Raw genomic sequence first — 24,853 nt, 5'->3', positions numbered from 1 at the left:
AGTTTCCTATAAATGGGAAGGCACCATGAAACCCGCCTGACGTCACGTCATTGTTGGCGGTGACTTTAGCGAAGCTGATCTCTGATCAGTTTTCAGTATAACCAAGACACGCAGATGCACGATGTTTAGAAAGGCTAAACTGAACGCAGATCTGTAAACGGAAACGGAAGTCGTGGCAGCGCATACGCGCCTTGGCGGGTTGTTACAAGCTGTTGGCGCCACGGTCATAATTTTGTTGCTTACTGTCAGTGCTAGTAGTACTGAGGTTCTGTCTTGTTAAAACTTTCAGATATTTTTATTTTGTTGTGGTAGCTAAAATCACCCTTTGTCAGCCATGACGAAACTCTCGGAGGGAACAATAGAGGTATGGTATATTTTTACAGCATAAATATTACGCCGTTTAATACTGCAAGCTGTAGAAGCTCAATGTAAATTGGCGCCGTCTACTTAATGGTGTCTTTGTTTAGGTGGAGTTGTTCGCTATCGTACGTTTGTTTGCATATTTTTGCATCCGCTGTAATCAGAACTGCGAACGTTGTTCGACGGTAGCTTAATTTGACATTAGCGGTTATTTACGTTTTTGTCTTCTAAAAACTGTGATTGTAGCAAAATGTGTTAAAGTCAAGGAGGGAAAGGGTGGTTTTGTTTTCGACAATAGTTATATTAAATGTAGAATTTATTATCTGAACGTATTTATAGGCTCTTTCAAATGGCACCGGTGTCAGCGACGCAGTGCTTCAGTTGGTGGTGAGTAGCAACTTATTTAATTATTTATTTTTTTGAAAATGTATATTTAATATTACTCAACACAACCACATATTTAAATGAGATGGGATGAATTCTGCAAAACAAAGCTGGATTAGTTCTAGGTCATTCCATGAAAAATCAATCCGTAGTCCCCGCCTAACTTTTTTTTTTTTTTAATGGAGGCCTGCACGTTTTTAACTTAACCCTTGGATGCACAACTTACCAGTACCTACACTCTTCCACGAGTGGGGTCAAAAATGACCCCAAATAGAAACAATGCATTTTGCTATAAACTCGGTTGTTATTCTTCAAAATCTTTAAAACGAAGAGTTGTAATATTTTCATATTTGAGGTATTCCTCATAAAACATGTTTGCGACATGAGGCCCTTTACATTTTTATTTATTTTTTCATAAATTTTAAGAAATGGCAGTTTTTGTATCACTTGTGTATGCTTGCTCGGCATATACTGCAGAAGCTGGGCCTTCCCTCTGAAAGGCACAAGTTGTTCAGCCACTGTAACACAATCACTGAGAATAAATTTCTGCCTGCAGTTGACCAGGAACAGGCCCCATATGTAGCTGAAAGCTGCCATATGGTTTGTTTTCAGTCGGTAGGCTCTGGTCCTCTTGTCATCAAAGTGCAAGAAACGTCAAATATCTTTAAATCTTTGAATTGATATAGTGGCCTTGTACAATGGGTTATGCAGAGGACTCCCAAAAAGCACACCGACTGGTACATCCCAGTTCTTCTCACTTCCTGCAAAAATGGTCAATCAAATGAAGGCCGGAGCTTATGTTTGATTATATTTTTCCACTCTTTTCCCCTGTCTGTGGCTACTCTTCGTGCCTCCATGTTTGTGTATGACAGCACCTCTTCTATTATATTATCAGACATGAACATCTTCCACGCATCTATTGGGGAGACAGTACTAAACCCAACTGCAAGCCCTGGCCGACTAATTCAGAATATTGTGGCTAGAGCAGTAAGAGGGGCTCATTCTGTTAGACTCAATATCCATTTGCTCTTCAGAGGACTCATCAGAGGGCTCCTGTATCTGACTGGCCTTGTTAAGTGGGGGGGACAGTAGTCTGGGTCCTCTACATCTGAGATGTCAGATTCTGAGTCAGTGCCTCTGATGGGCTCTTCATCCCATCTGTCCTGGATCATTTGTAGGTCCACAGGGATCCTAGCTGGCCTCATAGCAGCCATGCTACTTTAAATATTTTAAAAAAAAAAACATCAGAAAGGACAATGTTTGAAATGCACAGGAAACTATAAACAGCGCTGCACATAAATGGTCCGCAGGTGCGCATTTGCAGAACCAGATAAGAAGTTGGAATGCGCGTTTGCGAACATAAGATGTTCTGGAGGAGGACAGACATTTGTTCAGAACTCTTAAAGATGTCGAAAAAGCAAGCTCCGTAGGCAATTACTTTGGTGTTTTTCCACAACAAAACAAGCGCCTATTCTCTGAATTTCCGGGAATACTTTTATTTTGACAGCGAATGCGCACCTGCGGACCACTTATGCGCAGCCCTTACTATTAATCACGTATGTTACTGTGTAAAAATTAATTCTTGATCCATCAGAAGTGTAAGTGGGTCAGTCAGAGTTGCTAAGAATGAAAGTTTCACAGAAGATTCCACAGGAACTGCTTGGGGTCATTTTTGACCCCGCTTGTGGAAGAGTGGGGTAGTGATACAAAAACTGCATTTTTCTAAAATTAATGAAAAAATAAATAAAAATGCAAATGGCCTCATGTTACAAACATGTTTTATGAGGAATACCTGGAATATGAATATATTACAACTTTGCATTTTAAAGATTTTGAAGAAAAACAACCCCTGGGGTCATTTTTGACCCCACATGTGCATCTAAGGGTTAAAGCTGGTTTCTGTCCCTGAAAGTATGTGTAGTGTGTGGGGTCGAGATTTTGCGTCAGTTTTGAGCCCTCTTAACTTAGTAGCTAAATATATGTACAGGGCTGAAAAGCTCTATTAAAAACTGCTGTCGGTTCGACTGTTATTGCCTGTGACAGGAGCACAAACAAACAATGGGACACTGGATTTTCTGTCTGTTTTCCGATTATTTACTGAAAAAGTAAATAATCAAGTCACACGGTTGGATGCTCTGTTGGGAGTTTGTCGATTCATTCCACGTTCAACTTGTGGCAGTCCTTTTTACTGAATTTATAAAAATCTAAATATCAAACTGAGGTATTTCAGTTCATATCTTATTACTTGTTTTGATGGCCCTTGACAGTTCCCCCTGAACACATACTTTCCTGCGGTTATGTTATGAGGGCTCAAACATGTTTAAAAATGGTAAAAGATTTGGTTAAATTTTTTTAGGGACTGACCCCTCTTAAGGGGCATGTCTGACAAATCACTATAAGACTTCAAAAGGCTAGTTTCTTAGTTAAAACCTCTCTCTGAGCAGTGACTTTACTTAAGAGGAAAGACTACAGGAAAACCATCCTTACTGAATCCATCTCACTGTGAAAGCAGCTGGGAATAAGGAGTACAGGCCCATAGGCAATAACTAAATATCCTCTATACTTTAAATAATGCAATCACAGAATGTGTAAGTTTACATAAGGGACACAATATTGGTCAAAAAATGTGTTTTGTTTTTTTTTTGTCTTTTTTTAAATTTTATTTATTGAACAGTTTTAATCATATATTGTTTTTCAGAATATTCGCAAGCTTGATGGAGGAAATGGTCCTTCTCGCTTTCGGGTGATGATGAGTGATGGAAGGCACACTCTGTCATGTGAGGTTTTTATTAAGTTTATTCACTGATGTATTTTGCATTGAAGTTTTAAACATGTTCATGTACCCATTCTAACCATCTGTTCTAAATTATTGAGAGTCACGAGTTTTCTCTGACAAATCTCTTACATGAAATTCCATTTTAACTGGCTTTTTTAAAAGATGTTCTACTAAATTGACTACTTGCATGGGGTTAAAGACGAAGCTATTGCTCTCAAGAGGCTCTTAAGTAGGGGGAACCTGGGTCACTCTTGTCTGACTTTCCTCTCTTAAACCATCTGCAGCATTCATGCTCTCCACCCAGCTGAACCATATGGCTGAGGAAAACATACTGGCCCCAAACTGCATCTGTAATCTGAAGAGACACGTGACCAATATACTGAAGGATGGACGGTATACACATTTTCTGCACATTTCTTTCTTTTTTTTTTTTTAACGTTCTCGACTTAATGGAAGCAAGCAGGCCTTAAAAACACTTAAATATGAATAAATACGGAGCAGAGGGCTGTTTTCTGTTGTTAATGGACATGTCTCATTACAGACGAGTAGTAATCATTTTGGAAATTGATGTCATTAAGCCGGCAAAAGATGTTGCCGGTAGAATAGGAGACCCTACTCCTTACACTGAGGGTAAGTCTTTGAAATATACTTCATTAATATTACAGCAGTGCTCAGTGAATACGCTTATGAAGTGGGACTAATTTAGAGATGCATTAGTCACACATAATGGGTCATACTGTTACTGCAGGGTAACACTAATGTCAGGTCTTTCTTACAGGGCAAAGTAAAGGCCCACAGTCAGCTCCTGTCCCTGAAAACCGACCCCCGCTGCAGCCACAGAACAGAAATGAAGGTGAGTGAAAGGTTTATTTTAATCTTGAAAATGAATTCAAATTAATGAAATCTTAAGATTTGTGTGTGTGTGGGGGGGGTCATTGTGACATCACCCATTGGCTTTGGATTCTACATTTTGAAGGTTTAACACTGTCAGAAGTTACCTTTATGTGGATGAAAGGGTGAGATTTTTAATGTATCAGCTAATACTAGTTTAGTGAGCACGCGGCATTCATAAACTAAGTGCAACTCGCAGACACACACTGGCTCATTAGTGTCAAGGAAGGGACTAAAAAAAACGCCTGTGTTGGTACACCTGCCAATCAGTGTGGTGTTACCCCTAATACAACTGTCCAGGTGGTTGAGTTATGTAAAAAAAAAAAAAAAAAATCCCATTCAGAGTTGTTGTAAATGGGGAAACTTTCCTTGTGATCAAAATCTTTTTTTGTACGAGGGCTAGGGCGTAGCTCAGGAGGTAGAGTGCTGCATAGGATTTTTTTCTTTTCTTTTTTTAATGCTGCAAAATTGGGCATTTAAACTTGACTCAGTTTTGTGACCAGCCTCAAGTGGCACCTGGAGGAACTTCAACTTTTTCCATGTTTACTTCAATTTTCAGCTCTGGAGGTTGTATATGGGAACAGAAAAACACACTGTGAGCATGTAGTACATAAAGGACCACCAGGTGGTAGCATTTTTCTGTTGCTTTGTGGTATTCTGGGTGACCCACAGATTTATGGGACTTGAGTAATTTTGACAACCCCATTGTGAAATATTTTTCTTTTTAGCTGCCTCAAATGTCCTATTATTGACACACATCTTCCAACTGTCTTGTTTCATGTTACTGTGTAGCATCATGAAATTCAACAGCTACTTGAGCTTGTCTAGATGGAGAGCTGATTGTGCCTGCGTGTGTCAATCACCATGTTTATCTTCCTTTGACTGAAAGCGCTACTGAACAAACACGCAGCAACACAGGCTCGCAGGAGAGTGTGAAAGAGATGAATGAAGTATTGAATTTGCTTTTGAAACACTGTCACTTGATCATGTCAGAGATGAGCAGTATATCACAGCATAGCGGACAACTTGGACCAGGTGAGGTGTGCAGTCCAGCTATCATAAGGGTTTTGCTGTCTTCCAGTGTGTCATAGCAGGTATTCATCCCTCTAATCTGCCGTGTGGGAATTGAGGTTGTGGCAACCACCCTCCTCATCAGCGCAGTCATTGTTCATTTCTCTGTGTGTGCTGCTTGATCTGGGGGCTTAATTACCAGAAGTGCAGTGGTTGGCAACGCGGGAGGACTTAAGTGGACACTTTGAACTCTAATCCTCCGCGTGAGACGCACACAAATCAAATGTGCAGCGCTTGTTCAAACGGAAAATCTCAAAGTCAGGCAGCACCGCTCTCCGGGGGAAGAGCAGCTCCAGTTTGTTATAGCATTTCACACTCTGCCCTGATTCTGTGAAATGTGAATCATCCTTCTCACCAAAATGCTGGATCACACATCGCCAACAACTTGGCTTGACAGGATTTTTGTTTCCTCTTTGAGTTGTTCCTGCTTGCTAGTTTCAAGAGTCAGTGATGGTAAATGTACTTTTAAATCAATGGGTTGTTTTTGTTGGGTTTTGGTGGGATGGACTTCTTTCTCATGATACGAGGTAATTACAGTGATCAAGCAATTGCAATCCAAAGAAACTGGATGGTTTCTTTTTGTAATTTGTCTCTGAATAATGTGCCTCTCTCATGACTCTTCATCACTGCTCTTCATTGATCATTTATTTTTCTCCTCATTCCCTCAGCAGTGAACAGAGGTTTAAACAGAGACTTTGGGAAGAAAGCTCCATCTGTTATGCCAAATACTCCAGGGGGAAGCTCCAAAGTTGTGCCCATTGCAAGCCTCAACCCCTACCAGTCCAAGTAAGTATTGTTGCCAGTCACGTTAATCTCTAAATGCTATATATTTGATATTTCTGGGTCAGCAAAAAGGCATTGTGTACATATGGCAAAAAACTGAATGTCAACCAAAGAAGTATTCATGTGAGGAAAGGAGGCCATCATTAAGCCAGCTGTTTGTCAGTGCAGTTAGGAAATGCAAAATTAATACTTGGGAGATGCTGTTTGTCAAGAAATAGCAGAAAACCAGGGAACAGCTGGCACTAAAACTGCTTTTGAGTCATTAATCCAGTAATTTTGAACCCGATAATTCCTAAACATTATTGCAGTATTTTTGCTAAACCCTAAATAAAGTAGAAGGTATAAACTACAATTACATTTCAATCCTTAATTCAGTCCTTAATTATCATAGTTATTGGTGGCCAATTTAAAATAGCCAAACCCGTGTTTATCACACTGTCTTTGGACTGTGTAACCGGAAAGAATCCACTTGAACAGAAGAACATGCAGTTTCCTTGAATTTATACCCAGGACCCTCGCTGCCCTGGGGCAGCAGTGCTAACCACTGTACCACTATACTGACAATGGAATTCCAGATCCATAACTTTGGAATAAGGATGGGATCTGAGGGGTGGCTTTGCGGGGCTCGGTACGAAGGGGGACTTGCCGTGGGTGTCGATGGTGATTGGTGGAAACTCTGGACATATCCTGGGGCCCTTCTCGCTGATCGCTTCAGCTGTGGTGCCATGACTGATGGAAGTAATTATGACTCTAAGGTTCACAATTCTGTGACACGCAAATGTCAAATAGCCAAGACTTGGTCAGGCTCTACAGTGTAACGACAGTGTTGCATGGAACACGTGTTTGGAAAACTTTTTGGAAGGTCAGTTTCAGTCTTAAAATGGATCAAGGAGACTACAACCCAATATGAATGTATGCATGTTAGACTGCACAAGCCTTTCCAACAACCAACACAGGCACTACTAACCATCGACCAAATCTTACAGAGGAATGCCAGTGCAGAGCTCATACTGCTGGCACAATTAACTTAATATTAGGCTAATTAAAGTACATCTGTTATTTTCTTTCTAAATGGTAATCAAAATGTCTGTGAAAAACCTGTTGCAAAAGAAGCAAGTAAATTAAACGGGTTTAATGATGTTATTGCTCAGTGATATTTATGCAAAGGTCTTCTAGGGGGCAGATGTTTAAAAGGTCACAATACCAAGTGCATGAATCCCTACATGTGTGTGGAGCTGACATCTGGGCTCATAAGGTGCCCGAAAAATGAAGAATGCAGAAATGATAAGCTCAGATTTTTATTTTTTTTTTGTAATAGGTGGACGATCCGCGCTCGTGTGACCAACAAGAGCTCCATTCGTACGTGGAGCAACTCTCGGGGGGATGGCAAGCTATTCTCCATGGAGATTGTTGATGAGAGTGTAAGTGTATTTGTACTCTGACTGTTAATTTTTGTGTTTAAAAAAACAAACAAAAAAAACCCCACCAAACATCTCCTGATTTAGAAACCATTTGGACATATGTTTTTTGTTTTAAATTAAATATTTATATTTTTCCACAGGGAGAGATACGAGTGACTGGTTTCAACCAAGAAGTGGACAAGTTCTACAGTCTTATTGAGGCTGGCAAGGTGAGATGTTCCTTCAGATAATGATTCAATATGTCCTAATTATTATGCCAAAACCGCCTTTTACTGCGCCGTCAAAGACTGATTTGGCTGTAGATTGTGCTATCAACAGCTGCCAGTACTTTGTGAGTTAAAACCACAGAGACTATGAATGAGTCATCTGGCTGCACTGTACCCATACAATAAGCTGCTTATGATCATCTGCCAGCCTTTGTTGATCACCTCTCCCCCTCCCACTGACTGCCTGAAGTCCTATCTTGTTTGCACCATTCAGTCAGGTGAAATGCTACCCAGATCTCTGATTAACATGTGGTTCATCCATCTGTGTGGGCCAGGTCTACTACATCTCCAAGGGCTCCCTTAAGCTCGCCAACAAGCAGTACACATCAGTAAAGAATGACTATGAGATGACACTCAATGGCGAGTCCACCATTATCCCCTGTGAGGACAGCTGTGACGTTCCCATGGTGCAATGTGACTTTGTCTCTATCGGTGACCTGGAGAACAGAGACAAAGATGCTATTGTTGGTAAGGAGTAGAAGTAACAATCTAGACAGGAATTTCTGAACCCAGCATGTGTCTTTAAGGTCCCACATAACTGTGTCAGTTCTTTCTTTTGTTCGCACAGTTTATTTTGAGAGGTGAACTGATAAACAGCCTGCAGCCTTTAACTGCAAATAAATGGCACTTTGTGTGAAAAAGAAATCAAAAGTGCCTTTGCATATTCCTGAAATATTATCAGCAAAAAACTCAAGTCTGGTTTTCCTGCTGAAAATTAGACTTGTGACAGTTTATGTTTTTATTTGTCAGTGTGTTTGTGGGTATTTGCAAAGTCCAGTGAGTGAAGCTGGCAGGTTGAAACTCTCAAAGTGCAATACTGTTAAGAAGACGGGCTGTATAAACATAAAAATTTAGCCTGTAGTCCTCATAAATATATGGCAAAGGCCGATCTGTTCACCAAGTCTTCTCGTCAGACAATATCCATTCATTTCATTAAAGCCTCTTAATCCTTCCAACATGTTCCCCAAAAAGTACAGAGAAAAAAAAAACTGGACATCTATCACATGAGAGAGGTGTGTCATGTGTGTCTGAGTACCTCAGACGTTGGAGACATAATCTAACATGCAATGAATTAATTTGTATTGGTGCAAGACTTTCATCAGACAAATGGTTTGTGACAGAGAGAGACACAACCTCACCTAGGAATTGGCTGCGCAATCAAGCAGTCGGTAATTAAGAGAAGCACAATAATCAGTGCAGCAAAAAATCGTAAAGGTACATCAGGATTTTTTTTTCATTAAAAGATTTCGGAAAGTCTCAACTGGCTAAAATTAATTCTGAAAAGAAATCCTACACTATGCTGACATTTTTCATCTTAAAGTACAAAATATTGCATACAGCTTGCTACACCTGTCATGAAAGAGAGCATGTTTCTAAGAACACATGCAATAATTTTTTACATTATTTTTAAATCATTTGATTTTTGATATTGGGGAACCATTTGGTATAAGCTTGATTATTCAGAATGGGCATATCTAAATCGTTGCGATTGACATTTTACACCCCCTTATACCGAAGTACTTTAGGAGGATGATATTTTTAAATGGTAGCCATGTTTCCCCAATCTATTTCATGAGACATTAATTCTGATGTTGCCTTATGTAACCGGAACAATAGAGCAGAATTGCATAACGCAGTGCACAGGGGAGCGATAATGTAATTTTCAATCGGTGAGCAAACTGTTCACCAAACTGCAGGTGACTATGAGGCCTAAACGCATTACATTTCTCTTAACTACTGTGTATTACAAAAAGCACAAATCAACCAGCCGGTGTTCTGAGCCCAGCTCCAACAGAGGCGTTCCCGAGCGCCCAATAATAAGTGATCATAAGGTGAGAATAAAGTCTGAATTGGAAAGTCGAACTGGATATGCTGGGAGGTTGAGGTAATTACACTATATGAGCAGACAGATAAAAGTGGTATTAATAAACCTGATGACAGTAATGGCCTGTAGTGCAGATTGACTTTGGGCCCTATGGTAAGAAAATGAGAACCTGCTGTCATAGGTAAAGTGAGGCGGTAATAAGAAGCTGGCTTGTAATTCTTTCAATGGAAATTGCTTTTTGAGTAACCTCTCTTCTGCCTGCTAGGTAGCATCAAGAAGTTTTGTAGTGGTTAAATGTGTTTAAAATCCTCGGTGGCTCAGAGTTGGAGTTTAAAAATGACTGCTGATGGAGATGCCGGTTTACTGTGCTTGATTGCGTTAGTCAGTTAAAGCCCTTTACTGATTTCTCTCCAATATTATGGATGCAAGTTCCTGGCATGCTGGCCTCTGACGTCTTGAATGAATCGCCAACTGCCAATTTGTGCCGTAAGCTGTGGGACATGGAATGACCTGTGTGTGGATGTAATTGTGTATGGGGAAAAAAACAAATCAGACACAGTATTTATTTGTTTGTGTGTTGTTGTTTTTGTGTTTTGTGCTAGATACTTGTAACTCTGCTGTAGGCTGTGAATCACAAGGATGCGGAATAGAAAAACAAATGCTCTCTGCTTTGTATATCCTTTTTTCAGATGTAATTGGAGTGTGCAAGAGTGTGGACGACATATCCCGCCTGACAACCAAGTCCAACCGTGAAGTGTCTAAGAGAACACTCAGTCTGATGGATATGTCTGGGAAGGTGGTGACTGTCACACTGTGGGGAGAGGAAGTGAGTATGGACTTGACAAAAAGTACAAAATGTGTAATGGAACGTGTGTCTAGACTTTTCAAATAAGTGGTGAAAGTCATTAACAGGTTTTCAGTGCATCAACATGTTAAAGCTTTCTTCTCAGAACAATTTTCTTTCCAAAAATTAATTATTACCTGAACTAAATTTAAGCAGATGGTTTTATTCTACGTAGGAGGGATAAAAGTAGTTGGTGTAAATGATAGATACTGGTCTAAAGCTAGAGCCCAGTGACTTGTAAAGCAAATGCCTACGCTAAATCATCCTTGTGTGCAGCTTTTAATCCTTAGTTTTTGGTTAGAATTATGTCAGAAAGGCGTTGAATGAAAAAGGTTCTTCAGTGCACTCGGTGGTCACAGGTGAACAGCTCTGAGCACTGATTTAACAGTGTGCGTGTTGCGTGATAGAAGGCGATAGATTTGAAGTTATTGACTACATTTCCTGTCACTGTGTGATAAAGTAAGCGTGCTCTTGCAGTTGATTTTTACCTGTGGCTCAGAGGGACTGCGCTGAGTTCACCACCAATTCTTTTCCTCCAGACAAGAAGCAATGTTCCCTGTATTTGTTCGACATTTACACTTTCTCCAGAGGGATTCAGAGAACTGCACAAGATGTATAGTTTATAAAGAACAATAGATTTGCCAAAAATCAAGTGTTGGAAATATTTCCCCCAATATATGAAAGCTTTACTGTTGCGCTGCTCTTCTTTCTTTGGTTTTATGAGCTGAACAGCAAGTGTGTTTATAGTTTTATCTTGTTAGAAGGCAAAATATGTTTGACATTTGATTTTTATTTATTTACTTTTTTTTTTACCCTGCTGCTGCCACTACTGGGGGAAATCAGACCTCTTGTAATCCTTAGTTTCTAGTTTTAAGGCAAAAACAATTTAAAGTTATGGCAAAACTAATTGAATCCAAAATGAAACCACATAACCAAAACGATAAAAATATAAAGTGGGGGTGCTGTGTAAAATGTAGATTAAAAACATACATAAAATTATATGCAAGTCTCATAATCAAATGTTCAAACTGATAGATTAGGTGGGGGGGGGGGAGTCATTTTGAATTTGATAGCATCAGTATAACTCAACATCTTGACACAGGGCCATGTTTACCACTGTGTAGTGTCCTTTCTTTTTTTTAACAACACCACAGTCTCAGAACTGAGACCAGCTGTTGGACCTTTGGGAGAGAATCGTTGTCCCGTGTTTGTCTAATATAGGACTCTAGCTGCTTGACAGTCCTGGGTCTTCTTTGTTGTACTTTTCGTTTTATGATGCTTCAAATGTTTTCAGTTGGTGAAATATGTGTATTGCAGGCAGGCCAGCTCAACACCAACCTTTTTCTGCTATGAAGCCATGCTGTTGTAATATCTGCAGTGTGTTTTAGCCTAGTCTTGCTAAAATATGCAAAAAAAACCCCCAAAAAACAACAACATATATAGCACATATGTTGCTCTAAATCCTGTATGTACCTTTCAGCATTGATGGCGTCCTCCCAGACGTGCAAGCTGCCAATTCCACAGGCACCCGTACACCCCTATACATTCAGAGGTGCAGGTTTTTGATCTAAGAGCTGATAACAAGCTGGATGGTTCTTCTCCCCTTTAGTCCAGTGACACAGCATGCATGTTTTACAAAAAGAATTTCCAGTTTATATTCTTCTGACCACAGAACAGCTTCCCTGTTTGTCTCGGTCCATTTTAAATGAGCTTTGGCCCAGAGAAGACAGCAGTGTTTCTGAATGTTCACAAATGGCTTCTTCTTCGCGAGAGAGCTTTTAACCTGAATTTGTAAATGGCATGGCAAACTGTTCACAGACAATGATTTGAGGAAGTGTTCCTGAGCCTATGGAGTAATTTCCATGACAGTCTCATGCCTGTTTTTAATGTGGTGCCGCCGGCCTGAAGATCATGAGCATCCAATATTGATTTTCTGCCTTGTCCTTTGTGGACAGGGATTTTCTAAATCTTTTGATGAACCTCTGCCCATATTTATTTAAAACCATAAAAGATCTCTTTGTCCAAAAACACGTATATCTGATGTTGTCAGTTTGCAAAAATGAAGGAGAAAGCAAATTAAATATTGTATTTCTTTCTTTTCATAGGCAGAAAAGTTTGACGGATCTAGCCAACCTGTCGTTGCCATTAAGGGGGCAAAGCTTTCAGACTTTGGAGGCCGGTCACTCTCTGCATCCTTCAGCAGTACTCTTATGATCAACCCAGACATCCCTGAGGCATATAAGCTCAGAGGCTGGTAAGTAGGCTCGAGTTTCATAGATAATGCAGTGTAGAAATTGCTCATGTGTTCTTGCAATCATACAAAGTGGCTTTACAGCAAGTGTAAAATCTGGTATATATTTATTGCCATAAGGCTTTACTTATTTTTTTCACAAACTTAAAGACTGCTTCATAGATGCAGATATTGGTTACAAATAAAGAACTCTAAGGATTTAAAAGGCAGCTTGCATTTCCCAAGTTGTAAGAGTACATACACTGATTCTCATTATCAAGATTAGCTTTCCCCCATTAGCCACAATTTGGGGGTTGCTTCAGTGAAGCATTAGATAAAAATGAAAATCACATTTAATCTATGAAAATGTGTCTTTTGCTCTTCTAATCGCCTTTCAGAAGAAACGAAATCCCGACTCATTTCTGTGTGATTATGTTGATTGTAGCATATTTTTTTCTCTTGCTGTGTGCGTGTGTTTGCGTGGCTATGGTGTGTGTATATGTATGTTGTTTGTGTGTGTTTTCACTTGAACACATACAGTTATGTGGAAATTAGCCATAAAGTGTGTCTTCATGGCTCTTTCTGTACATGTGGTCATGTGTGTTGACGCTTAGCTGAATTTATTAAGAGGTGGATGCTGAGTTATAGAACAGTATGCTGACAATATGTCTGTGAAGGTTCTCAGTCATCCAGGTCATCGTAGTCAAAGGAGCTTGGAAAGAAAAGCGTCTGGACTTCTTTAAGTTGCTTGAAGACGTTTCACCTCTCATCCGAGAAGCTTCTTCAGTTCTAAGGTCAAATGGTGGAGAGTCCCAGATTTAAACCTAGTGGGAGTATCCCCCCACAGAGGGACAAAAGGACCCCCTGATGATCCTCTAATCGCCTGAGCCAAGGTGTGAAACTGGGTGTAGGTATAAGGTGGGGCCAGGTTTCACAATGAACACACCCGAAACTCTGGCTGATTGGGACCCACACCCGTTTTCACACCTTGGCTCAGGCGATTAGAGGATCATCAGGGGGTCCTTTTGTCCCTCTGTGGGGGGACACTCCCACTAGGTTTAAATCTGGGACTCTCCACCATTTGACCTTAGAACTGAAGAAGCTTCTCGGATGAGAGGTGAAACGTCTTCAAGCAACTTAAAGAAGTCCAGACGCTTTTCTTTCCAAGCTCCTTTGAGTATGCTGACAAGTTTACAACATTTTTTTTTTAAATATTATTATTATTATTATTATTATTATTATTTTTTTGCATTATGTGCCAGGTTTTCAATTATCCCCTAGTGTTCAACATGACCTGAAATAGCCGTGCACTTTGTGTGAGACGTGAGGTGGGTAGTATTTTTATAGGCTGCGCGTTAGTTTGTTTCGATTGGCACATGATTGATACATGAGGCAGTCCTCACATGGACTAAAGAGGGTGGTACTTAACCTTACTCTTGCACTGTGGCGCACTAATGGATCTGTCCTCTGTATTGATCCTGCTTAAGCAGGCTGTGTCTGACCCCTCCTCACTGACATGAAGGCAAATGTCTATGTTTGTGAGTGGAGGGCCAATCGATTGTATCCAAAGGGTTTTGTTTATTTACCTTCCAATACCAGTGTCTGCTCTACGCTAAGAAATAAGACACTAAACAGTTGAAATTTATTTTGTGACAAGTCGGCGTAATCTTTTCTTCTGCCTTATAAAATGTGACTGGGTATTTATACTCGGGACCTGATCTGCATAATCGGAGCAGTGAAATGTGACTCTCCTTTGCAGGTGAGAAGGCAGCAGACGATAAATTATGCTCAAAGTGGCTTTTTAATCTAATGTATAGGGTGATGGTAATTTCTTTATGATAGTTTTTGAACAGCCGCTGGCTTCTCTGAATATTTTAGATCTCATTTCTCAGAATGCCAACTACACTGAACTTCTCTGAAGTTGAGCATCATCAGGACCACTTTGGGGTCCTACGCTTTCTTTTACTTGTACACCATGAAGTCCTTAATCGCATTTCCAGACCCTTGCAGCAGACTTTATACACTTACTACATTCTCTCTTCCCTTCTCACGAATGGAAAATGCCAATCCTGACTCATTTGTCAAATGAAAAGCATTGACAAGCATTGGTAGACAGTACCATTACATAGCTTATCTGAAAATGTAGCCTTAACTGTCTAAAGCTGTGAAGATGAAAATAATTGCTTGTTATAGTTATATGATATATTTGTAAAGGCTATATCCAAAATTATATCTAGGTAACACGAGAAGAAATTTCTCTCTCTTGTACCACTGATTGCTGTGAAACGTGTAACATGGATTTTGTGCTGTTGATAAACTTGGGCCATGGTTACAGACTGTGTTTCTCTCTCTTTCTGTAAGCTGAGACATGAAATTCACAAACAGAGATAAGGGAAGGAAAAACAATTAAACTCTAAATTAATCTTTTGATAATTGTTTTTTCTAATCTCGCACAGAAGAGAATCCAAAGTGTTCTCTCCATCAGCCAAAAAAAAAAATCTTTTAAATGTGCCAAGGCTGCTGAAACATCATTGTTTTACTCCTGCAGAGGCATCTTAATTTGATTGTGTTTTGGCGCAGACCTTTGGGACCTTCTCAAATGAATAGTCTATCCTTGGTGAGCTGTTGTCTCAAACTCATGCAGCATATTAGCAGTGCTGCTCAGTGCTTGCCAGTGGTCTTATATAGAAAGCTGAGTAGCATTCCTTTGGCACACTAATTAATCTGGGAGAGGCAAAAATACAGTTTAGGGCATATGTATTTGAATATTGACAGTTTTTATTTTCCATGTTTACCAAAATACATTCAAGCTAGTTACATAAAGGATCTGAGCTTGAAGTACAGATGACTTTAAGCTTGAATTTAAGGGCATTCACATCCCAATTAGATGACAAGTTAAGCAATTAAAGTTCTTTAATGAGAAACCTTAGGGTTTTCAGGTGACCAAAAGTAATTGGACAACTGTTACAAAGGCCATTTATAGGCAAGTTTGGTGTGTTCCTTCATTAAACATGTAAAAGGACTAGATTTTATTCCATGTGTTCCAAGCTGTGTTACAGTGAGCCCAAAAAAGTCAAACTCGGGAGAGATCTGGCAAGACAGCTACCAAATTGACAGTCAAGTAGACTTTGCCAGGCTTACCAGCAAATATGTTTATTTTGGCCCCTCAATGTCTACAGTGAGGACAACAGTGGTGAACACAGAACACTTTATCTTCATAACAGTAGGCTACTTATAAATAGAAGACCTCATACAAATAAAAACATTTCACAAGATCGAAACCAGTCATCAATTTGGTAACAGTAAGGTCAGGTAAGACTGCTTTAAATAAACTAGAATTGTCTTAAACCAGAATGATGGTACAAGACTATGAAGAGGACCTGGAAGTGCTCACGATCTAATGTGCACAGCATCTTCTGTAAAACATGGTAGAGCAGTGAGATGCATGGGAATGTTTGGTTTCCTGTGGGACTAGGGTCACTAGTGTTTCTCAGTGATGTAACAGAAGACCAAATGCCTTAGAAGTATGAAGTATATAAAGATCCACTGTCTGCTCATTACAGATGGGCATTAACTCAAAAAGTAATGTTAACATAACCTAAGAGCTTTTGAAGTCGCAACAAAGCAGAAATCTCCAGGACTGAAAAATGAAGCCAACATGCAGTGCCAAAAATCACAGCCCCTCTAGTAGAGCTGGGCGATATGAGATTTTTTCATATCACGATATGTTTTTTTCATTTCAGGCGATAACGATATCTATCACGATATAAGCCAAATAACTATATTTGTAAGATTTAAATGTGCCGTTGCTCACAAGTAAAATGTGAAATAATCAGCAGCTTGTTTTTATTTAAATATTTATTTCCCATAATAAATTCAACAGGGTAGATGTACTTAAGGAACATGAGACTTTTTCAGATAAATAAAGGCAAATATTGCAAACTACACAAAAGGCAGCCGCTAAAGCGTTTAAGTTTCAAAATAGAACAAACGAAACAGACTAAATTGTCAATTCCACATAGAAACAAAATATTAATTCTAAAAATAAATCTTAGTTTGTTTTACAGAAGAAGAGACAAAATTGACTAACTTTTGTCAATATCAAATAAACTGAGAACTAAAAGGAAATTCTCAATCTCTCCTTGTTGTATAGCTGAGCTTTTCAAACAGTTTTAACAGTTACTTTAGTCTGACAAAAGCCGAATGACGAATTAGCGCTTCCAGTCAGAGACTGAGGCTACGTCCACACGTACACGGGTATTTTTGAAAACGGAGAGTTTTCGTTTTAAAAAATAATCCCGTCCACACATAAAGGCAGAAATGAAGGAAAACGCTGCTATGAACATGCCAAAGCAGCAGGTGGCGCTAGATTCCTAACCGTGCAGAAAGGTTGGCCAATCAGAAGTCTAGAAGCCTCGGTGGGAAAAAGTAAACAAAGCTGGGGCATAGAAGCAGAACCGAGTCGTATATGTGGAGGGACAGTAACTGTGTGTATATGTAAGCATTTAAACACTGCAGAGAGTAGAATTAACAGTATTGTAGAAATTCATTTCACCGAAACAATAACGTGGCGCACAGTGTGACGCATGCACCAGTTTATTGTATTTCCAGACTTGCTTTCGGCACAATTTACAGTGCACGCTACTCTGTTTTTTGTCAGACTTGAAATAGCCGAAATACCTTCACACTACGGAACTTCTATGGCTCTTCTGTTCGACAATCTCTCCGGCATTGGAACCATCATCTGTTTTCTCTTCGGTCACGCTCGGTTGATTTTTCTAGTCGGCACACTCATTTCCTCCATTACCTGCTGGCTGCTTCCCAAACAAACACACGTGCGCTTGGCACTTGTGCTGTATGTAACAAGTCACGCGACGTGACGCTGCGGCTGTGATTGGTTCGGCTCTACGCTACTTAATTTGGATTGGCTGACCTTTTTTTTTTTTTTTTTTTTTTTTTTTTTTTTTTAAAGAGGACAAGAGCGGCGAGGTCTATCGCGATAGCTTAATTTCTCTATCGAGTAAAAGTTATATCGCGATACATATCGTTATCATTCTATCGCCCAGCTCTACCCTCTAGTGGCCACTTGAAGCTGAATCCCCATAGTCCCATGTTAAAATGCCCAAGTTTAAGGCATTAAAATTCACATTTACAGTCTACCACAGACAACTTTTTTTTTTTCAATAAAATGCTACTATTATATTAGCTTACTTAAAACTAACAAGAACATGCTGTTTACGTATCTCTGTGAACAGTTTATATGACAAGATTTTGGGGAATAGTTTGTTAGTAACAGGCGAAAAGTTAAGTGCTTCAATAAGTTAAGTTATATAAATCTAAATAAAATAAAAATGCATTATGACAAAAAAAGTGTTCACTGTAAGCTTATTTGGTCTAAAGCGGCATTTTTGCGATGACGAGGTTTCCAGCTGTCTATAATTCCCAAGAATCACAGCATCTCCAAAGTATTGGTCAGAATTTAATCTTACTTACTTAAGTAATTGGTCTTCACCCAGATTGGGCCATTTTATGGGAAATAACCTTAGAATTGTGATGAATTGTGAGTCGGATAAGCTCCTTTAAAGCAGAGTCCAAACCAGTGGGTGATGGCACTGTGGCTACATCCATCCTTTATATACTGGTCTATAATCTCAGACCAGTCAAGCAGCATTGGGCAGAAAGACCAATACACAGCAAAAACACATGAAGACCACTACAGTGAAAACCCTGGCGAAGCATCACAAAGCAAACCCATCCTTTGATGTTGACATGTTATTGACTACAGGCAACAGAGTGCAAATGACTACAGAGTCATTTGCATTGCCTGCAAATGACTCTTGACAAAGTACTGAAATTGAGTAGTTTATTTATGATTATATTAATTTCTTATGGTAACAGAGGGTTTCATATATTTTGGTTAACCCTTTGAATTAAAGCTGAATTGCAGCTGTTTCTTCTAAACTCTATTGGTGATTAAAAAGACCAAAAAAATATCCCTGTTAAAACATTTCATGACCTTGCTGGAGAATTCATTTATTTTGGTAACAATCCAGCACTAATATTCTTGGCCTTCTGTTAGTCTTAGATGTTTGTACCTTGTTCTGAGACATCAGAGTGAAGGCCTACGCCCTTTGCAGGAATCTCCAGAATCAGACTTCACATTAGCATTTTTTTGTATCTAAATGTGAAGTTTTGGTTGTCCATTAGGTGGCAACAGCACATTTAGATCGCCTTCCTGTCTTTTCCTAAAATGTCAGGTGGTGTAGTCCCTGTTCTGACACTTTTGTCAGGTTTATACTCTTTTTTTTTTTTTTTTTCTTTTTTTTTTTTTTTTTTTCTAAGCTGTCAACCTCAGACATTCGTCATCAGCTCATTTAGTCACAGTCCAAACTGACATTTTCTGTCTTGCATATTGTGACTACAGCATATGGATTTGTGCATAGCGCATATGTAATTAGGCCAGCTAAGATGCAAACAAATTTGAGCACAGTTGTGGGGAGAACATGATCTATCATTGAATTGACTGTTATGTTACCATAATCTTTAACTGTGCTGTATTGATTTGATTTAGAAAAAAAAAAGTAAAATATGTTGCTTGGACGTACAATGTACAGCTTATTGCACCAGCAGCATCTGTTCTTATATAACTATCATTAGGTTACAGCTTTAAGTGTTTAAGGTATGTGCTAACTAAAAATAAAGACAAGATGATAGTTTATTAAATTTTAATGAAATTTGCAGATTGTGATCTGTGAGTTTAATAAACTCAGCCGTCTGCTCCTTGCTATCTAAAATATAACGGGACACTGGAGTATATTCTCGAGCATCTCACACTTCTGATAATCAGTTGTCTGCTTGACGTTTATTCAGCTGTGTAAAAAGCCAAACCGATTTACTCAGGAACAAATAAAATACTGAAAAAAGCCAAACAATAAAATTTTTAAGTTATCTAAGTGACTTATATATCATGTTTAACCTGAGTAGCGAAAGACCGTGGTGGGTTTTAAAACGATTTGCCGGGAGTCCGGTGTTCTCACCGGCTCTAGTGAGCCTTGAACCCCGGCTAGCTATCGAGCTGTTGGATAACAGACGTCTTCGAAAACGTTGGAGCGCTTTTGAAAATATGTGGTGTCTTGATAAACTGAGCAGATATTTGAGGTTTACACAGCTACATTCTCTCCTGAAAATAAGTTAAATGTTTATTTTGTGACCCAGAAAGAATAATAAGAGTAATATTAAAACTAACTAGTTGCCGCCATTGTTGGAAACTGAGCTGGGCCGTGCTATGAATTCTGGGATAGGTTGGGCCACGAAGTATACACCCGGACCCATCCTTCAAATCTGGGGAAATGAAAGGCGCATTTGTCGGAGTCTTCGAATTTGGACAGTCTTTGTCGTGTCGCTGTAACGTAATCGGCCTACAAATGTGGGCACAGGAGGATGCGGTTCCCGAATTTGGACACAGCTACGATACCGGACACTGCTTCTTCTTCTTTGGGGTTTAACGGCAGCTGGCATCCTTGTACATGCAGTGCTGCCATCTTCTGTTTCAGTCCGTTATTACACTCTTAAATTCTACTATTTATTCCTGTGTCTTTTGGGATCTTACAAAGCTTCAAACGACGCGTCAACTATTAAATTAGTCGTCAACAATTTTGATAGTCGACGTAATCGTGGCAGCCCTAGGCTGGAGCTTAGTCTTCCACCATTACTTCATGTCCCTTTATCTGACATGTCCCCATTCCTGTACAGTGACACTTGACATGTCTGTGTTATGCACATTCATGCGTCTGCCAACCTCCAGCCAGATATCATGGTGTTCTTGTCTTACTGAAACCACTCTGCTCCAGGCCTGGATCTTTCCACTCTCACTTGTCTGTGTTAAGGTTCAAAATTGAGGAGGGAGAGTACAAACCACTCTTGGTCCAGAAGCTCTTTGGTCAAACAATGATTTTAATGAACACACGTGTGGGAAGACACTCTGTACGCAGACAGCCAGTAGTCCTCGACTTAATCAAAGCATAAACAGATATTTTATAGCATCAGGGTTTGATTTACTGACGCCCCTTCATGCGTCACAGATACATTTTATACATAGATCAGATCAACACCAACAATGGCTTTTCACCCAGAAGATCATCTTCTATTTTCATGGCTGGTACTTTCCGTTCTTGTCTTGTTCCTCTTTTACCGAGACACTTTTGCAGTTATAGCCAGACATGAGTAACCTCTTCTCTAAATAAATTTAACTCATATGTGTGTGTGTCACGACCTCACATGCTCTTTGTGTCACCTCTTCACCTACTGTCTGTGTCTCGTCCTCAAATGCTCTTTCTCAATTCACCTGTTGCACTTCTGACCTTTTACCAGACCAGAGGCTCACTGAGACTATGTGTATGTCTTCTACTAAATAAATGTTTTAATCAAGGACCTCTACTTAAACCTTAATATAAAATGACCTGATATAAGTGTTTTGTAAGCATGTATTGCGATTCCTTCTATGGCTCCAAGTCACTTGCACAATAGATTGTCCGAACATCGCGCCGAACAAAGCTTCCGACCCCCAATTAATTGACCGAGCTCCAACTCTTTAATAAGCACAGATATGCATTGTGTATGAAATAGTCATAACTGCTTAAGGCCTTCTTAAAGCTATCTGTTACATTGTTAAAGCCTCGTCTTAGCCTGCGGCTCAAAATAACTTCCACTTCTGCATACAACTTCCTGTCAGCCTGCAACTCAGTCTTTCTGAAAGAGACACTGTTTAAACCTCTGAATGCAATATCCATGCTGCAGATTATATTCTTAATGCAATGGTACTGATGACAATTATTTAACAATAGCAGTAAAATAATTTCCCTGCTCCACATCTGTTGCACATTTTCTGCCAGACCGAATTTGCCCTCTTTTTGTCTTCTTTATCACAACCACTACTTTTTGTGAGCCATTTCTGTTTCCTGCAGCAGATTTTCTTTTTTAAAATGAACTCAGTCACTATTTTCTTCTGGGTATTTGTCTATCAGGTTACCAGAGAAGCCATGTGAAGTCTTGCTATTCTGCAGTTTTTTCTTTTCTTAAATATTGTGCATTTGCCTTCTCTGGCGATAATTTCTTTAGAGACATTAATCCATGCCAAGGAATGCCATCTGTTTTGTCATTTGATTGGTCAGGGGAAGCTCCTGATTGGATGCAGACAGAATTGGGTACACTGGTGAGGAAATTGGTGCCACTTTAGGGAATTGTTTACATTTGTTAGGAGGAGCTGGAAATCGACAACCTGTGTTTCGCTTGGGCCGCAGTGTAAAATGTTAATGGGGATATTTTCTATTAGCCATGCTTGTCAGGAGCACAGCAAGTTCTCCCTGTATTTACAACCCGGCCTTGCCATTGTACGCTGCTCTGCCTTGTGGCCAACAGATTACGAAGCTGTATTGATCTTGGTGACCGTTTTAAACTGCTATCTCCCCCCCCCCCCTTTTTTTTTTTTTTTTTTTCTTTTTCATTGTCTTCCCTGAATTACTGGGAACACTAGATGAAAATGGGTTTCTGATATCACCGTAACAGCCCTGACCCTGGCCAGCTCATCAGTCCCTCTGCTGTTGATTCATTTCACAAGCCTCTCAGCCTGCCTTCCCCTCAGATGAGCCGTCCCTGCTTTGACAAACACAAACGGATTCTCTGCACAACAATTTTTTATTTTTTTTTTTATTTTTATTTTTTTAAACTCAACTGTTAAATAGACAGCCTGCAGTCTGTTGATAGTCATGTGAACAGCAGCGTATTGTGCCTCCTGCCTGGGTTGGGATGTGTTAAAATGAATGTTGCAGTCTATAAGTGGGCTTCTGCACAGCAGTGTTGTGACGAGTCGAAATATGTTACATATAATTTTATCAACTTACCATGGTGCATTTACTTAAGGGAAGACCACAGATTGTACACATCAACATGTTTTTCCATAACTGCATATGTATAAAGCTTTTCATGCCTCCAGAGGGAGCTACACAAAAATCTTATAAAGCACTACAAATTATGTCACTTTTCAGGCTGAAGACTGTTGTAAAGACCCCTATGATTCCTTATTTGGTGTGTAGACCAAAGGTTATATTTTTTTTTTTTTTTTTTTTTTTTTTTTTTTTTCCCCCCTTCCCCCACAGCTGAAAGTGCTCTTATGAAAAAGCCTGGTTGGGAATGCCTGAGAGTCCCTTGGAGACTCTGCACTAGCAGTATTAACTTTTTGACTGTTATTCAGCACCTTTACAAGTGTGATGTGATGGTTGGTTGGTATTGAATGTGTCCTGCCAGTCCTCCACTGTGAAAGCTGAAAATATTTTGGCTATTGGAAATCAGAAAAAACGGCAAATGCCCAGTGCTGAAAAGATGCTCAACCCCTTGTCACGGCACTGACGTTTTTAGAATCTGTAAAAAATGCGCCGCTCCCATTTCAAACTGTAAAAATGCTTTCCAGCTTAGGGGTAAACGCCTTTGATGTATTAGTGGAGTGATCAAACTGTCCATTAGAGAGAATTGCATAGAATAAAATATGAGCTCTGATATTATCAATTATAGTTTTTCTTTTACTTTTACTGTCATATAATTCAGGAATCTAGTGAATGTAATAAAAAGATATACTTAACACAGCTTTTATCATAAAATCAGTGACAGAAAATTTAATGACAGCTATTTACATAATCAAATAAGCCATTTTTATTTAAACTGGAAATATTTGTTTGTCAAATGTGAAAATGCTTTGTTTGTCTTGGTCCTTTGTGAGTGAATTTAAAATGCGTTGGCTTTGAACTATTAGTCTGACAAAATGAGCAATACACATTTTAATCACTTTTGCAAATTTGTAGTCCAAACAATTAACTAAAGAATAATCGAGAGCTTAATCAGTAATAAAACCATTTATTCGGGTCAAATCAGCAGCAACTGGTATTTGCTGTATTCTACACAGGTATGACAAGGAGGGGCACGCTATGGATGGACAGTCTCTGACAGAGGTGAAAGGTGGCAGCGGGGGAGGAAACACCAACTGGAAGTCTCTATCTGACGTTAAGACTGAGCATCTGGGACACGGAGACAAGGTACACACACGCACGGCTTTGTGTTGACACGCTTGAACATTAAAGATATGGTAACCCCAATATTGTTATTCAAGGTTGCCTCTTTGAAGATATTCAAGGACACACTGAAAGGCCGCTGTTGAATCCCAAACAATAAATATGAAATGCTCGCAGTCAAAATGCATTTGTTATTAAAAATCCAAGGTGCATGCTGCATTTCTGTATAGGCTTCTGTATTGTAGCTTTTACTTCTAGCTCTGCTTTGCAAACCTGAAGCAAAAAGGCTTTGGAATCGGCGTTGTATAAAAGCACTGCACCAACACGTACAGTGGGGCAAAAAAGTATTTAGTCAGCCACCGATTGTGCAAGTTCCCCCACTTAAAATCATGACAGAGGTCAGTAATTTGCACCAGAGGTACACTTCAACTGTGAGAGACAGAATGTGAAAAAAAAATCCATGAATCCACATGGTAGGATTTGTAAAGAATTTATTCGTAAATTAGGGTGGAAAATAAGTATTTGGTCACCTCAAACAAGGAAAATCTCTGGCTCTCACAGACCTGTAACGTCTTCTGTAAGAAGCTTTTCTGTCCCCCACTCGTTACCTGTATGAATGGCACCTGTTTGAACTCATCATCTGTATAAAAGACACCTGTCCACAGCCTCAAACAGTCAGACTCCAAACTCCGCCATGGCCAAGACCAAAGAGCTTTCGAAGGACACCAGGAAAAGTATTGTAGACCTGCACCAGACTGGGAAGAGTGAATCTACAATAGGCAAGCAGCTTGGTGTGAAAAAATCAACTGTGGGAGCAATCATCAGAAAATGGAAGACATACAAGACCACTGATAATCTCCCTCGATCTGGGGCTCCACGCAAGATCTCATCCCGTGGGGTCAAAATGATCATGAGAACGGTGAGCAAAGATCCCAGAACCAC

General features: G+C 39.6%; 1 protein-coding gene across 2 annotated transcripts in view; it reads left to right on the top strand.

The window, feature by feature from the left end:
• The first annotated feature begins 77 nt into the window (after nt 1-77).
• rpa1 (replication protein A1) overlaps nt 78-24,853 on the top strand; it is a 33,760-nt gene continuing 8,984 nt past the window's right edge. The window contains exons 1-13 of one of the 2 annotated variants that reach the window (XM_085430420.1): nt 78-364; nt 700-747; nt 3,443-3,521; nt 3,805-3,913; nt 4,062-4,150; nt 4,299-4,373; nt 6,154-6,268; nt 7,584-7,686; nt 7,827-7,895; nt 8,228-8,420; nt 10,467-10,603; nt 12,727-12,875; nt 23,806-23,935. In XM_085430420.1, coding sequence (XP_085286546.1) covers nt 335-364; nt 700-747; nt 3,443-3,521; nt 3,805-3,913; nt 4,062-4,150; nt 4,299-4,373; nt 6,154-6,268; nt 7,584-7,686; nt 7,827-7,895; nt 8,228-8,420; nt 10,467-10,603; nt 12,727-12,875; nt 23,806-23,935 — 1,326 coding nt within the window. In that variant the 5' untranslated portion in view covers nt 78-334. Of the gene's footprint in view, nt 365-699; nt 748-3,442; nt 3,522-3,804; nt 3,914-4,061; nt 4,151-4,298; nt 4,374-6,150; nt 6,269-7,583; nt 7,687-7,826; nt 7,896-8,227; nt 8,421-10,466; nt 10,604-12,726; nt 12,876-23,805; nt 23,936-24,853 lie in introns of both variants that reach the window. The other variant, XM_085430419.1, reaches the window with a different exon arrangement.

This window comes from Copadichromis virginalis, linkage group LG14 (assembly GCF_057382275.1).
Source record: "Copadichromis virginalis isolate Kocher_CV1m ecotype Utaka linkage group LG14, C_Virginalis_male_GT1.1, whole genome shotgun sequence".
NCBI classification, from domain to species: domain Eukaryota; kingdom Metazoa; phylum Chordata; class Actinopteri; order Cichliformes; family Cichlidae; genus Copadichromis; species Copadichromis virginalis.
The sequence above is the reverse complement of the archived record's forward strand: the minus strand, read 5'-3'. Positions and strand labels throughout refer to the sequence as shown.